At 50.2% G+C, this 14,972-nt stretch overlaps 1 protein-coding gene across 1 annotated transcript; it reads left to right on the forward strand.

Moving 5' to 3' along the window:
• Window positions 1-836: 836 nt before the first annotated feature.
• ZFTA (zinc finger translocation associated) lies at window positions 837-11,521 on the forward strand. Its single transcript, XM_087705242.1, has 5 exons — window positions 837-935; window positions 4,656-5,135; window positions 7,485-7,865; window positions 8,217-8,639; window positions 9,802-11,521. Exons 1-5 carry the CDS (start codon window positions 845-847, stop codon window positions 10,326-10,328), a joined length of 1,902 nt encoding a protein of 633 aa, XP_087561368.1. The 5' UTR covers window positions 837-844; the 3' UTR covers window positions 10,329-11,521.
• Window positions 11,522-14,972: the final 3,451 nt, after the last annotated feature.

Below are 14,972 nucleotides of genomic sequence, written 5' to 3' on the forward strand. Positions count from 1 at the left end.
CCACGCATCCTGCATCTTCCCTCCCACTTTCCCCTCCGCTGGGAAAAAAACCCGCCCGACTAGGTGGTTCTCAGTGGCTAAGGCACCTGAGCTTGTCGATCAGAGAGACCGCCGGTTCGAATCCCTAGTACGGGTCTCCTGCGTGAGCAGGGGGTTGGACTGGATGACCTCCAAGGTCCCTTCCAACTCTTACTGTTTGGATGAGCACGATAGAGAAAGAGAGAGCGTGCAACGTTAGCGTGCAAAATATATAACGCAAAATGCATACAATGCAAAATATGTTTGATGCAAAATGCACATAATGCAAAATATATTTGATGCAAAATACATACAATGCAAAAATATCTATTGCAAAATGCATTGATTGCACAGTTGAGCCGGCGGGGGGGGGAGGGATTCGTGACCGTGCAAACCGATGATTTAATATTATTATGAATTTGATTTCTGCCCCCCCTTTTTTTTTCCTGCTTCCCCTTCTCTTCTTCCTTCCCCCCCACCCCCCGCTGCAGAAATAGGCTGCGTCCCCTTTAAATTTACCCAGGAGCCCTGGAAGGAGCCCCAGGGGCCCCGGGGGGAAAGGTTTCCCCACCCTGACTAAGCCGGAGCCTTGCTCGCGTTGCCTCGCTCGGCCGCAGGCGTGGAGGTTGGGGGGGGAGAGGGAAAGGGACCCCCCCCCGCTTTTGCAAAGCTCGGTTGCAATTCACCGGCCCGGATCGATTGTAGAATTATTGCATTTTATTTGTTGTTGTTATTATTTGCAAGCAAATTGGGGGATTGCATGCAATAGTGCATGCAAAAAATAAGGAGGGGGGAACCGAAAGGAAGTGGGGGGGGGAAGGGATGGATGTCTAAAAAAAAAAAGAGGGGGGGAGCGAGCGAAGGGGCAGGCATGGAGCCCCCCCAACTTTCCATCAAAGAGGAACCCCTGGATTCAGGTGAGAACAAAAGGGTTTGCTTGCAAATCCCCCCTCCCCACCATTTCTCCTTCCCAACAACCCATCCTCCACTCCCGCCCCCTCCCCACCGCCCCAGTTTCTCCATCCACGTCACCTGCTGCTTGCGTGGAAAGTGCCCCCCTCCCCACCCCTTGCCCCATATTCTCCCCCTCCCCTCCCCATCTTCTATCCCCCCCCCTGGATGCAATACACTGCAAAGAGGAGGAGGAGGGGGAGAGGAGCAGTGGGTGGGCCCCAAAAGCTTTGGGGGGGGGAAGGATGGAGGAAGGGGGGGAAGGAAGGGGGGGCAGCAGCCCAAGGGTGGGTGGGTGGGCTTCCCAAGAAGGGGATGAGAGGGAGAGAAAGGAGAGCAGGAAGACCCCAACAGCAGCAGAATTTAAGTTGCATCTCCTTCCTCTCCCCTCCAAGGGTGCTTCGCCTGGCCAGCTGTAAATGTGGGGGGGGGTTTACTCTGGTGCATGGACCCCTTCCTCCTCGGAACCTCTGGAAGGAGGGACCCCCCCCTCTGCTTTGGTGCCCCAGCTTTGGATTTAACACAAACTTTCGGAGTTGTGCCAGCCCCCTTTTCAGTTGTGTTCCTCCTCGCTGTCAAATTACAAGGTTTAGCCAATCTGGGGGCAGGATGTTTTGGGGGAGGGGGGGCTGGAGGATCCCCCCCCCCAAAAAAAAACATCTCCACTTGCCTTTGGGGTTGAGAGCATCAATTCTGCCCTTGGGACTGTGTGTGTTTTGACTGTTGTCTTGTAAAAGGTTCCTTCGCTGGCTGGTTGCTGGTTTTTGGAGGGAGGTGTGCACTGGGACATACAGGTACACACAATCTCACACACTCTGAAAATGTCCACTGGGGTGGGGGGGGGGAGAGAAAGAGACACGCACACAAACACTGGGAGATATATATCCCCCCCACACACAACAAACACAAACACACTTTCATTTTGAAGATGTCCATTGGGAGAATCACCCTCCCCCCCTATACACACACACAAGCAAATACTGGGAGAGACGTCCACTCACACAACACACACAAAAACACACACACAAACACACATCAGCTCTGAAGATGTCCACTGGGCTAGACACACACATACACAAACACAGAAACACAACAAACACAAACCTATTCATTCACTCAGAAGACATCTGCTGGGAGTAGCCAGTGGGGGACACAAAGACACACACACACACACATCACAAACTCACTCATTCTTGGCCTTGGAAATAGCTTTGGGAAGGAGGGGGGGGGGTAATTATCCTGGCAAGAGCCCCTCCTCAAAAGAGCCCCTTCCCCTGAGGGCCGCTGAGAGCTTTCCCTGTAAAGAAGGGATGATTACAGGTAGCCCTCCGCTTACGACCCAGTGGAAATTTTTGTTGCTAAGTGAGTTAAGGCTGTTAAGTGAGCTTTGCCCCGTTTTACGTCCTTTCTTGCCCCCATTGTCAAGGGAATGACCACTGGCCGTTAAGCGGATGCCCCGCCAAAGGGGGATCGCGCGATCCTCGGGGTGCTGCAGCGGTCGTATCTATGAGTCACTTGTCAACTGCCAGCATTTTGATCACGTGGCCACGGGGACGATGCTGCAACGGTCGTAAGTGTGGGAAACGGCCGTAAGTCACTGTTTTCAGAACCGTTGTAACTTCGAACGGACACTCAACAAATTAGTTACAAGTCGAGAACTGTATTATTATTATTATTATTTCTTCTCCTCCTCCTCCTCCTTCCTTCTTCTCCTTCTCCTTCTCTTTCTCCTTTCTCTTTCTTTCTCCTTTCTCCTCCTTCTCCTCCTCCTCCTCCTCCTTTTTTGTATTCTACTGTTCTACTCTATTCTACTCTACTCTGTTCATTTTTCTCTTCTCCTCTCTCTTCTATTCTCCTCTCTTCTCCTCCTCCTCCTCCTCCTCCTCCTCCTCCTCCTCCTCCTCCTCCTCCTCCTCCTCCTCCTCCTCCTCCTCCTCCATCCTTCATGTCCACCCTGGGCCTGTCCACTCCAGCAGACGGGTCTCCTAGTGGCCCACCAACTGCCCCAGGAAGCCCACTGGTCACCTTTCAGTCAAGACCGATAGCCCTGGATCTTTGGCACTTCCACCAAATCAAAATTTTGGGTGGCCACCTTCTCCTCCTGTGGTTGCCTCCCGTACAGGCAAATCAAAACGTATCCCTTCGTTAAGTGTTGGAAGTCACAAGGGCAGTGGAAACGGTGACTCACGGCCAGTTCTCCCCTTCTACTACTGTTGCAACATCCCCACGATAAACCAAATCCCAGTGAACCAGGTGATCAAAGTTTGGGAAACTGGCAACCAACATGTCTTTACGACCTTTACGAACATCCTGGGATCAACATGGCTAGTCTAGGGAAGAGAAGGATCAGGGGAGACAGGAGAGCATCTTCCAATATTTGAGGGGCTGCTACAGAGAGGAGGAAGGGGGGGCGGTCAAGCTATTTTCCAAAGCAGACAAGGAAGAATGGATGGGAACTGACCAAAGAGAGATTCAACCTGGAAATAAGGAGGAATTTCCTGACAATGAGAACCATCAACCCATAGAACAGAAGTTGCTTTTGGAAGTTGTGGGAGCTTCATCCCTGGAGGCTTTCAAGAAGAGACTGGACTGCCCTCTGTCAGAAATGGTGGAGGGTCTCCTGCTTGGGGCGGAGGGGTTGGACTAGATGACCTACAAGGCCCCTTCCAACTCTGCTCATCTGTAGCAATCTACAGGCCCTTCCAGCTGGCTTCCTTCCGACAAGCCAACACAGTGGGGAAAACTAGATTTGCAAAATGGGATTTGTTGAACAACTGCTGTGGTGCGCTTCTAACGGGGACAAAAAGTGACAAAATCAGGTGCAGCTACCTTAAGAACGGCCTTGTTCAACGACGGAAATTCTGCTCCCAATTCTGGTTGTAAGTCGACCAGACCATCGGTCACCAACTGGGGGTCCGCAAGAAAATTATTTGCCTTTTTGATATTGCACTCAATCAGGGGTCCTCGGATTACGGCTCCTGGGACGGATACGTGCGATGAACGCTTGTGTTGCTGCAGGGAGTCTCCCCCTTCGGGGTCTTTTTGGGTGGGTCCGAGGGAGGCAGAAATTCTGATTTGGGGTCTGCTTCAGCCTCCTGGTGGGGGGCTTTGGGCGAAGGCTGGAGGGAAGGGCCACTGGTAGGGAAGAGTCGGAGGGCCTCGTTCCAGTGGGACTGCATCATGGCCTGGAACTGGCTGACCATCTCAGCCCACTGAGCCTCCAAGCACCGGGACCTGGCCTTGCACTCCTGCAGGTCTTCCCTCCGCTTGGAAAGCCTATGCTCCTAGTCCTCAGTGAGGTGCTTCTGCTGAGCCTCCTTCTTGGCCAGATCCAATTTGAACTGAGCTCTTTTGCCAACTCTTTCTCCTGGAGGCTGCTTCGCTCCAGCAACTGCTTCCTGTTGGGGCCCTAAGGAGCCTGGGCGGGCAGGCGAGGAGTGCCTGGGAGGGGAGGGGTGGGGTGAGTAGAGACTGGTGAGGCGCCCTTAGATGTGAGTGACATCGAGTTGGCCACACCCACCCAGTCACATGACCACCTAGCCACACCCACACAGGCGGTCCTTAGGCAGATCGTATTAGCAGTCCGGGGGATTTAAAATGATGAATTTAGTGGTCCCTGAGGTCCGAAAGGTTGGGGACCCCTGGACCAAATGGAGCGAGTAAAACTGAGTATCTTATCTCACCAGGAGATTCCACGTGTCCAGATTCCCAACACAGTGGTGGGTCGAGCTCCGGACGTCTCCTGCGTCCCGCCGGGAACGGTTTGCTACGAGGGATGACCAAAAGAGACCCCATGTCTCTCTTGGCTGGAGGACGCAAATACTTGGACCATTGCGAAGCGCGGGCTTCCAGGCCTGGCAAAAGCCGGATTCCCGGCCGGGACCACCGGCGGTATTACCACGAGCACTGGCGGGCCGAATACCTAATGGACTTCAACGCGGCACGGCATGGCATGATTTGCATGGTGTGCGGCAGTTCGCTGGCCACACTCAAACTGAGCACCATTAAGAGGCACATTCGGCAAAAACACGCCTACTCCCTCACCTGGAGCGCCCAAGAGAAGGAGGTCATCATGAACAGCTGGGATGCGCACCTGGGCCTGGAGATGGAGACGGAGGGGGCCCACGAGTCCGCCAAAGGGTCCATTGCACCCCCTGGGGATCACGGTAGGATGCCCATCTTTCAGGGCGGGATTCGAGATTCAGGTGGGTGGGTGGGTGGGATGTCTGCCTGGGTCTGGACCAGAAGACCCCAAAGTCCATTCATTGGGGAGCTTAATGCAGAAAAGGCATGTAGGTTAGTGAAGAAATCGTGTTGGATATCTATCAAAATATCTTATCGATCTGATTTCTAATTCCTAGCAAATTTCTGATCTTTAATTTTGAATTATCTTTATCTAATTTCTAATCTTTATCTAATTTCTAATCTTTATTCAATTTCTAATCTTTAATTTCAAATTATCTAATTTCTAGCAAATTTCTGTTTAATTTTTAATTATCTTTATCTAATTTCTAATGTTTATCTAATTTCTAATCTTTATCTAATTTCTAATCTTTATCTAATTTCTAGCAAATTTCTGATCTTTAATTTCTAATTATCTAATTACTAGCAAATTTGTTTAATTTCTAATTATCTTTATCTAATTTCTAATCTTTATCTAATTTCTAATCTTTATCTAATTTTTAATCTTTATCTAATTTCTAATCTTTATCTAATTTCTAGCAAATTTCTGATCTTTAATTTCTAGTTATCTAATTTCTAGCAAATTTCTGTTTAATTTCCAATTATCTTTATCTAATTTCTAATCTTTATCTAAATTCTAATCTTTATCTAATTTCTAATCTTTATCTAATTTCTAGCAAATTTCTGATCTTTAATTTCTAATTATCTTTATCTAAATTCTAATCTTTATCTAATTTCTAATCTTTATCTAATTTCTAATCTTTATCTAATTTCTAATCTTTATCTAATTTCTAGCAAATTTCTGATCTTTAATTTCTAATTATCTAATTTCTAGCAAGTTTCTCTTTAATTTCTAATTTTTATCTAATTTCTAATCTTTTATCTATCTAAAATCTATCTAATTTCTGTTTAATGGCTAGTATTTATTTATTTAATATCTATCTAGACAGGCAGTTTGATGCAGTGCTAAAAGCACCAGCTAGAAACTGGGAAATGGTGAGTTCCAGACCCACCTTAAAAAGAAAGCTGGCTGGGCCAGTCACTCTCTCTCAGCCCTGGGAAGAAGGCAATGGCAAATCAGTCTCGAAGTCTTGGCATGAAAACTACAGGGATGAGCGGGGTCTCTCTCTCTCTCTGTCTCTCTCTCTCACCCTCTCCCTCCCTCCCTCCCTCTCTCTCTCAGCTAGCTATTCTCTCTTATCTGTCTCTATCATCTATCTTTCTCTATTTGTCTGTCTGTCTATCTCTAATCTATTATCTCTCTCTCATCTCTACCTACATATATATGTTTTCATAGATTTTCATGAGTGTAGGTATGCTGGTCTTGTTGTATTTGAGGCTTTTTTACATGGGAAAAGACCCAAATACAACAAGACTAGCATATATGTGTGTTTGTTTGTTTGTTTGTTTGTGTGTGTGTGTGTGTGTGTGTGTGTGTGTGTGTGTGTGTGTACACGTGTATTAATAATAGAATTATGGATTGAAGAACTGGAAAGAACATAATTAGAAGTACTTTAAAGGTATAAATGATTGTGATTGGTACTAAAACTGTGTACGGAGATATTGAATAATGGAAGAACGAAATAATGAAATTTTTATTTCATGAAGGAAATATGAATAACAAAATAGGTCAAAAACACATTTTTGAATATTATAGCGATATGAAAGGGGGAAAAAGTTAAAATAGGGATAGAAAATAGAGGGAAATAATAGCAATTATATATTAATATGTTAAGATATAGAGAGACATGGTGGCTCAGGGGCTAAGATGGTGAACTTTTCAATTAGAAAAAGGTCGGCGGTTCGAATCCCTAGCGCCGAGTAATGGAGTGAGCTCCCGTTACTTATCCCAGCTTCTGCCAACCTAGCAGTTCGAAAGCACGTAAAAATGCGAGTAGAAAAATAGGGACTACCTTTGGTGGGAAGGGAACAGCGTTCCGTGCGCCTTTGGCATTGAGTCATGCCAGCCACATGACCATGGAGACGTCTTCGGACAGCGCTGGCTCTTCGGCTTTGAAACGGAGGTGAGCACCGCCCCCTAGAGTCGGGAACGACTAGCTTGTCTGTGCGAGGGGGAACCTTCACCTTACGTTAAGATATACAAAAGGACAGAAGAAAGGTTTAGAAATGAAGGGGGGCAAGAAAAGGCATGTGGAAATTATTTGAAATAATGGAAGTGAAATGTAATATTTAAGAGTAATAAGATTATGTTTATGTGTCCTGAAATGTATGATACCCGTATACCACACCATTCACGCATTGATGTATAAAGAATACAAAAAATAAAAATTGGATTGGGAGGAAAAAGAAAAGATTTACCTGTCTTGTTCCAGGGCTGGACGGAGGCCGCCGGAGATGCCGTGGGCCAGCTCCTCTCCCCTCTCGTGGGAGCCGCCGTCCCTCCGGCCTCCTCACCCTGAAATCTTCCCCGGAGGGCGAATCCCAAAGCCTGGAGCAATATTTGAAGCAGTCCTTGCAGAGCTGGTTCCAGTCCGAGTTCCTGATGGACTACGACCCCCAGGGCAACCGTCTCTTCTGCATGATGTGTGGCTCCTCCCTGCCCAGCTTGAACCTGGACGACATCAAGCGTCACGTGATGGAGGCGCACCCCACTTCTCTCGGCTTCAGCCCCGCCGAGAAGGCGGCCATCCTCCAGGCGTGGAACTCTCGGGAGTTGGTGCTGGGAGCCGAGGGGAGGAACGCAGGGGATGCAGGTGAGGCGGGAGTGGGGAGAGGGAAAGAATCCTCGCTGGACGTGGGGTGACATGATAGCAGTGTTTCAATATTTGGGGGAGGCTGCCCCCGAAAGATATCCGACTCCGAAGGCAGCTGATAACTGTCAGACGGCTCTGGACCCCTCTCTGCTTCCAACGCAGAGCCCTCGTCCGAGCCTTCCCCAGACTCCAGGACTGGCCCAGGTTCCTCCCCAACCCTCCTCACTGACCGAATCCGCTGCCAGCTCTGCTGGCGGGCAACCACAGGATCCTTCCAATCAGGGATGGCAGCCCTTGGCATTGATCAGGAATTAAATTCATTTTTCCCCCTGTTTCTCGTCGCCCATCCAGAAACCGGCGTGTCTGCCCGGCAGGATCTGAGCACGAAAGAGCTGGACTCCTCGGCATCCCCAGATCGCCCCACGGCAGAGGAGGGGACGGATGAGGCTGCTCCGTGGGACTCAGAAGGCAGCAGCCCTCGTGTCCCGGCCCGCGGCCGAGACCACCGCCGCTACTTCCAGGAACACTGGCGGGTGGAGTACTTAATGGACTACAACGGGGTGCGCCACGGGCTGGTGTGCATGGTCTGTGGGAGCACGCTGGCCACGCTCAAGATGAGCACCATCAAGAGGCACATCCAGCAGAAGCACCCCGACTCCACGCAGCTTAGTCACCAGGTCAAAGCTCTCATCGTTCAGGAGTGGAACCAGAAAGTAGCCAGCCTGACGGACGCCGACGACTCCCAGCCGGAAACGGATGCGGAGGTGGACCAAGGTGAGGGGGGGGGTGGTAGGTGTATGTGGGCTTTACAGGTGTCATGAGGAAGCTGGAACTGATCGGGATGATGTACAGATCATTATTATTATTTTGAAAAGTGAAGCATGAGACTGTCTAAGCTAGTGTTTCTCAACTCTGGTCACTTTAAAATTGGTGGGCTTTCCCAGGATTCCCCAGTGAGCATGGGTTAGTTAGGGTTAGGGCTACCTGGGGGATTCTGGGAGTTGAAGGCCACCCATCTTAAAGCATGCTGGCTGAGGGATTCTGGGAGTTGAAGTCCACCCATCTTAAAGCATGCTGGCTGGGGGATTCTGGGAGTTGAAGGCCACCCATCTTAAAGCAAGCCGACTGGGGGATTCTGGGAGTTGAAGTCCACCCATCTTAAAGCATGCTGGCTGAGGGATTCTGGGAGTTGAAGTCCACCCATCTTAAAGCATGCTGGCTGGGGGATTCTGGGAGTTGAAGTCCACCCATCTTAAAGCAAGCCGACTGGGGGATTCTGGGAGTTGAAGTCCACCCATCTTAAAGCAGGCTGGCTAGGGGATTCTGGGAGTTGAAGTCCACCCATCTTAAAGCAAGCCGACTGGGGGATTCTGGGAGTTGAAGTCCACCCATCTTAAAGCATGCTGGATGGGGGATTCTGGGAGTTGAAGTCCACCCATCTTAAAGCAGGCTGGCTGGAAGATTCTGGGAGTTGAAGTCCACCCATCTTAAAGCAAGCCGACTGGGGGATTCTGGGAGTTGAAGTCCACCCATCTTAAAGCATGCTGGCTGAGGGATTCTGGGAGTTGAAGTCCACCCATCTTAAAGCATGCTGGCTGGGGGATTCTGGGAATTGAAGTCCACCCATCTTAAAGCAAGCCGACTGGGGGATTCTGGGAATTGAAATCCACCCCTCTTAAAGCATGCTGGCTGAGGGATTCTGGGAGTTGAAGTCCACCCATCTTAAAGCAAGCTGGCTGGGGGATTCTGGGAGTTGAAGTCCACTTATCTTAATTCTGGGAATTGAAGTCTAGACCCCTTAAAATGGCAAAAGTTGAGTATCACTGCTCCAAGCTGAAAAGGGGATAACCATGATGAATCCCAGCGTCTGTCCCTTTGCATAAAAGCACAATTGCCTCTAACAAGCTCGCCACTCTCTTTTGTTCTCGCTTCCCAGCCGAATCGCACCGTGTTTACAAGCCACCTGCATCCCCAGCAGATTCTCCGGAGGACTGGGCAACTCCTAAGAAGGAGGGAGACGCCCCCGGGGCAGACAGGCTGGCCCCGCCCCAGCCGTCTCCGGGGGCTGCCTCCTCCATGCCCACCGGGACCCTGTCTCGGCGGAGTCAGCGCCGAAACTACCAGCCCCGCTGGCGGGTGCAGTACCTGATGGACTACGACGAGCAGAAGCACGGTTTGATCTGCATGGTCTGCGGGGGCACGCTGGCTACCCTCAAAGTCAGCACCATCAAACGTCACATCCTCCAGGTCCATCGGTTCTCCCTGGAATACACCGAGCTGGAGAAACAGACCATCCTGGACGCTTACGGCGAGAACGCGCGAGTTGCCAGGCGCGGCAGGGCACCGGGTCCCAAAAAGGCACCTGCCCCGGGGCTCGGTTCCGAAACGCGGGATGTGAAGCCCAACGTGGAAGAGGCAGGGAAAATGGCCTTGGGTTACAAACTCTCGGTGTGCGCGGTTTAGCCGCACCGGCTCTGTACAATCGGGGAGGAAACGGCGAACGAGGCGGTTTCTCTTCTCCTTCTGCGGACAGCGGAGGAGGTTGAAATGCATTTTGGAGAGCCGCAACTGGATGCAACGACGCTTTGCGGAGGCCCTCAACATATTCTTTTCCATCTTGTCCAGAAAATTTGTTTGATTGCATGTTGTGTTTCAGCAGCAACAGTTTTATTAATTTTTTTTTTTAAAAAAAAATGCTCTCTGGGCTGCAGAGATTTTGGCTCGGAAAACTTGGCCCTCCCGGGGATTATGGTACTTTGAGAGCTGGAAGAACAACCAAACCAAACAGGAAAAAAGGCTTATTCCCTCAAAAACAAAGGTGTCAGAAACGGAAAAACGAGAGGTAGACTCGTCTCGAAACTGAAATCATCGGGGCGGGGGGGGGGGGAGGGAATAGCAGGCTTGCAAATTGCTAAAACTTTCACGCCTGGCGTTTCTCCTCCTGCGACTTTGCTTCCGGAAAGCACTTAATAGGCTGGTAGATGCGATTTTATTATTATTTTATTTTTTGGAAAGTCTCGCGTTGCAGTATTCGGAGGTACGCGCCGGCCCGCGGCAGATCCGCAGGCCGTGGCAGCTTCGGTGGGTCAACCCGTTTGGGGGGAAAAAACATCCTTGCCTTACTAGAGTTGTTGCTCAGGGTTAGAAAGCAGCTCTCTTAAGCAAGGCTGGGCGGAGGAACACTCACCTGTAACCCAGGTGGCATGGAACCTTGGTGCAGATGGACCCTGTCCTTTCAGGTTCTCCTTTTAAAAAAAATAATAATAATAATTGGGAAGTTGCATGCCACAAAACCACAAGGAATTTCCTCTGGAATCATGGGGGGGTGGGGGGGTTTCTGTGCTTCCTGCCTCAGGAACGTCTTCATGCAAACGTTAGAAAACGAGAGGGAGAACGGGTGGGAAGAGGGAGTGGAGGAAAACGTGACCCAGCCGGTTCCATCACAAAACCGCGTTCGATTAAAGCACGCTCGACGAAACCGCGTACCTGACGTCATCGCAGCGCGACGAAAAAAGCACGCTGTGAGCGCTAAACCTAAAATTAACCCCTAAACCTAACCCCCCGAAACCTAACCCTAAACCTAACCCTTAACCTAACACTAAACCTAACGCTAACCCTTAACCTAACCCTAAACCTAAACCTAAACCTAACCCTTACCTTAACATGAATCGGCTTGCTTTAAAAGCGCTTTTTAAAGCGCCCTTTTTTCTCCGCGGTCGCTGTTGTCGCGCTGCTGATGACGTCAGCGACGCGCTTTAATCGGGCGCGCTTTAGTGGACCGCGGTTTTGTCGTGCCACGACCCAGCCCGCGGCGGGAAGCCGAACCCGCGTTGCGACATTGCCGGGATTAGCACAAGGCATTTGCGGGTGGACGGTGCGTAATCTGAAAGGCACGATTTCGGGTTTTGCGACACCGCCGTGCAATCAGCCTTTTATTTTCGAAAGCTTACTGGAGAAATTTTCTGAAGACATGATCAATTCTGTTTCTCCTGCGGCCCCCGAAGCTGAATAATGGCGGCTTGCACCCAGAAGCGGGGGAGGAGGAGAGGAGAGATTGAGCTTAGGTAGCGTCACTTAAGGAAAAACCCCGGAGAAAAATTTGAGCTGAGTTCGGAATTACCTCTTGGCGCTGCACTTAAAAGCACACGTAGAAGGAGCTGGCGCATCAGAAGATAAATCGATGGATTCCGTGTTTAGTTACCCTGTTTTCCCCCAAAATAAGACCTCCCTGGATAATAAGCCCAATTGGGCTTTTGAGCGCATGCACTAAAATAAGCCCTCCCAAAAAATATTGCAACACAGCAGCCACGAGGTGACCACGCTCTCCACCTCCTGCACCTCAAAAATAATAAGGCCTCCCCAAAAATATTTAAACACGTGCGCAGCCGGTCCCCTCCATTTCCTGGTGGGGAAAACGGGGGACCAGGCCCCATGCGCCCCACAGGCACCTGCCATCCACGCGGAATGGCCTCGCGGAGGCCGCTCCCACAAAGCCTAGTTACTGCGCCCCTTCTCTTAGTGGCGGCTGTAAAAATGGCCTAGGATACCTGCGAGACCGTCTTCTGCCACATACCTCCCTTAGACCAATAAGATCGCACAGGATGGACCTTCTCCGGGTGCCTTCAGCGGGACAATGCCGGCTGGCGACGCCTAGGAGTAGGGCCTTCTCTGTTGCTGCTCCGGCCCTATGGAATGAGCTGCCCCCGGAGATCCGGGCCCTGCCCACTCTCATGGCCTTTCGCAAAGCCATTAAAACCTGGCTTTTTCCGGCAGGCCTGGGGCTGTTGACCCCTCGATTGAGGTCCAGCCCCCTTTCGATTGGGTGTTTGTTGTGTTCCTTTTTAACTTTGTTGTGTCCCATTGTTTTTAAAAATTCTTTTTAACTTGGCCCCCTCTGGGTCAGCTGATCCGCGGGCCGAGGCTAAGGGGCCTCCTGCACCTCAAAAATAGTAAGGCCTCCCCGAAAATAAGGCCAAGCGCTTATTTCAGGGGGATCAAAAGAAAATAAGACCCTGTCTTATTTTCGGGGAGACACGGCAGTTCAATACAGAGGGAAAGAGGAGGAGAGTTTAAGCTGTGATGTTTTTTTGGGGGGTACACAAAAGCAACAGAATTTTTTAAAAAAACCAACCCCTTTAAATATCCCTCCTAATGCAGCCCCCCCAAAAATACCCCACCCAAGTGGACCATCTGGTAGATGGTTTTGCTTTTCTGCTAAATATTTTGGCAATTCCATTCTCCTGGATTCCAGTAGTAAATGGTTAGGAGGCCATGGAGGAGTTTTCACCCGAGCGCTGGGTTTTCCTTCTGCAGTGAGTAGGTGGGTGTAGTAGACCGTCCCAAGGAAGAGGGCCCAAATTTAGAACGGTAGATATAAACCACGGTTAAAGCAATGGGGAGAGAGATGGATGTTTGCTGGTTAAGAAGGAATGAAGGGGGTGGGGGGGGGTTCTCGGACGACCACCCCCCCCTAGGCTGCACCCAAGTTGTTTGACCCTTAATGAGACAGCAAGGAGGGCTTCGGAAAGAAGCAGGGATCAAAATTGGTGCTCTCTGAGCTTGGTGGTTTTCTTCCAGACGTTTAATGACCCGACCGAGTAGCATCATCAGTGCTAGAAGGGAGTGGCGATTGTGGAGAAGGAAAAGGGGAAGGAGGAGGAAGGGCTGGGGAGGGTGTACATTGGTGGTCTCTGAGCTAGGTTGTTTTCTCGCAGGCGTTTCGTGACCCAACTAGGTAACTTCATCTGTGTTAGAGAGGAGTGGGGTTTTGTTGTGGCCCTCCGGCAGAGCTGGCAGCGGATTCGGACAGCGAGGAAGTTGGGGAGGAAGATGGGCCAGTCCTGGAGTCTGGGGAAGGCTCTGAGGAGGGCTCTGTGCCGGAGGCAGAGAGGGGGCCAGGGCCGTATGCCAGTTATCAGCTGCCTTCAGTGAGGCAGAAGAACAGCTGGAGCCTGTTCCCAGTGTGCGCATGCACAGAGTTGCCAGACGAAGGGAACAGCTAAAGAACAGGGGTCGACTTGGGAGAAAGGCCACAGGTGGACGGTGAATGGCCCCTCCCAGAGGAAATAAAAGAGGAGCGAAAGGGGAGTGGAGTTTGCAGGAGACAATTAGTTCGCTTAATCGGTTCATGACTCTCCGAGACTCCTGGCCAAGTTTTACAGAGATGGGCCTGGCATCTCTCCAAGCCAGATAAGGTCTGTGACTGTAAATCCTCCCTTGAAAGACTTTGCTGGAGGTGAAGGAGCAGAATTCACAGCCAATTAATAAAAGTGGTTTTTTTGTCGGGACAACGAGGAGTTGGCTTCATGTTCTCGGGAAGCCTCGGTCAGAACAGGTTTGCTGCAAATGGTGCTTCCAACACTGATGATGATACCTAGTTGGGTCGTGAAACGTCTGCAAGAAAACCCCTCAGCTCAGAGAACACCACCTCATTTTAACCCTGAGCTACAAACGTTCTCCATTATAGGGATCAAACTGGTACGAGATGGGTGGGTGGGGGGAATCAAACTTTGGTATGTAGAGTGACTGGCTAAAAATCTCTTTGGTTTAACTGGATTGCTGGGGCTAAACAAGCTGAACCAGGAATCGTCAATCATGAAGAGACCTTCTGGATTTTCCTGAATGACACCTTCTGTAACTCCCCCCACCCCCCCAATCCTGCATCCTTGGGGTGCCTGAGGCCATCAGCAAAAAAAAGAAAAAACCACACCTAATTTCCTTCCAGTCTTTTAGAGAGAGTTGCAGGCTGCATTTGGGAGCGAAACCAAATTGTGCGTCAGCACCCATAAGCCGAATATTGCTTTGATATTATTCCGCATTGCTTCGAGACAGCAAAAAGCCATCCTTAACTGGGGATTGCAGCGGCTTTGCCCCGAAGGAGCCCTTGATTTTTTTTTAGTTTTTAAGGGCAGAAAATTCTCCCCTAGATTTAGCGGGCTCTCGCTGAATGGGCTAAAAACTAAACTGGTTTTTAAACAGCCCGAAGGCTTGCTTTGAGGATGGAAAAGGAGCGATCTCTTAACAAGGCACACCCATATTTTTGGCAAGCGTGAGTTGCCTGCTCTCTCTCTTTTCTCTCCTCCCAAAACCACGTCGCCTCATTCCTCC

The sequence above is a fragment of the Thamnophis sirtalis genome, unplaced genomic scaffold, assembly GCF_051295495.1.
Source record: "Thamnophis sirtalis isolate CommonGarterSnake01/CBP01778 unplaced genomic scaffold, rThaSir2_p1.2 scaffold_2, whole genome shotgun sequence".
Taxonomy (NCBI): domain Eukaryota; kingdom Metazoa; phylum Chordata; class Lepidosauria; order Squamata; family Natricidae; genus Thamnophis; species Thamnophis sirtalis.

What these genes read in the sequence shown, in the direction of transcription:
- ZFTA (XM_087705242.1), top strand. Translation starts at nt 845, where the DNA reads ATGTCTAAAAAAAAAAAGAGGGGGGGAGCGAGCGAAGGGGCAGGCATG. An exon ending in AGAGGAACCCCTGGATTCAG is followed by an intron (nt 936 to 4,655) that starts GTGAGAACAAAA and finishes TTATCTCACCAG; the next exon opens with GAGATTCCACGTGTCCAGAT. An exon ending in GGATGCGGAGGTGGACCAAG is followed by an intron (nt 8,640 to 9,801) that starts GTGAGGGGGGGG and finishes CTCGCTTCCCAG; the next exon opens with CCGAATCGCACCGTGTTTAC.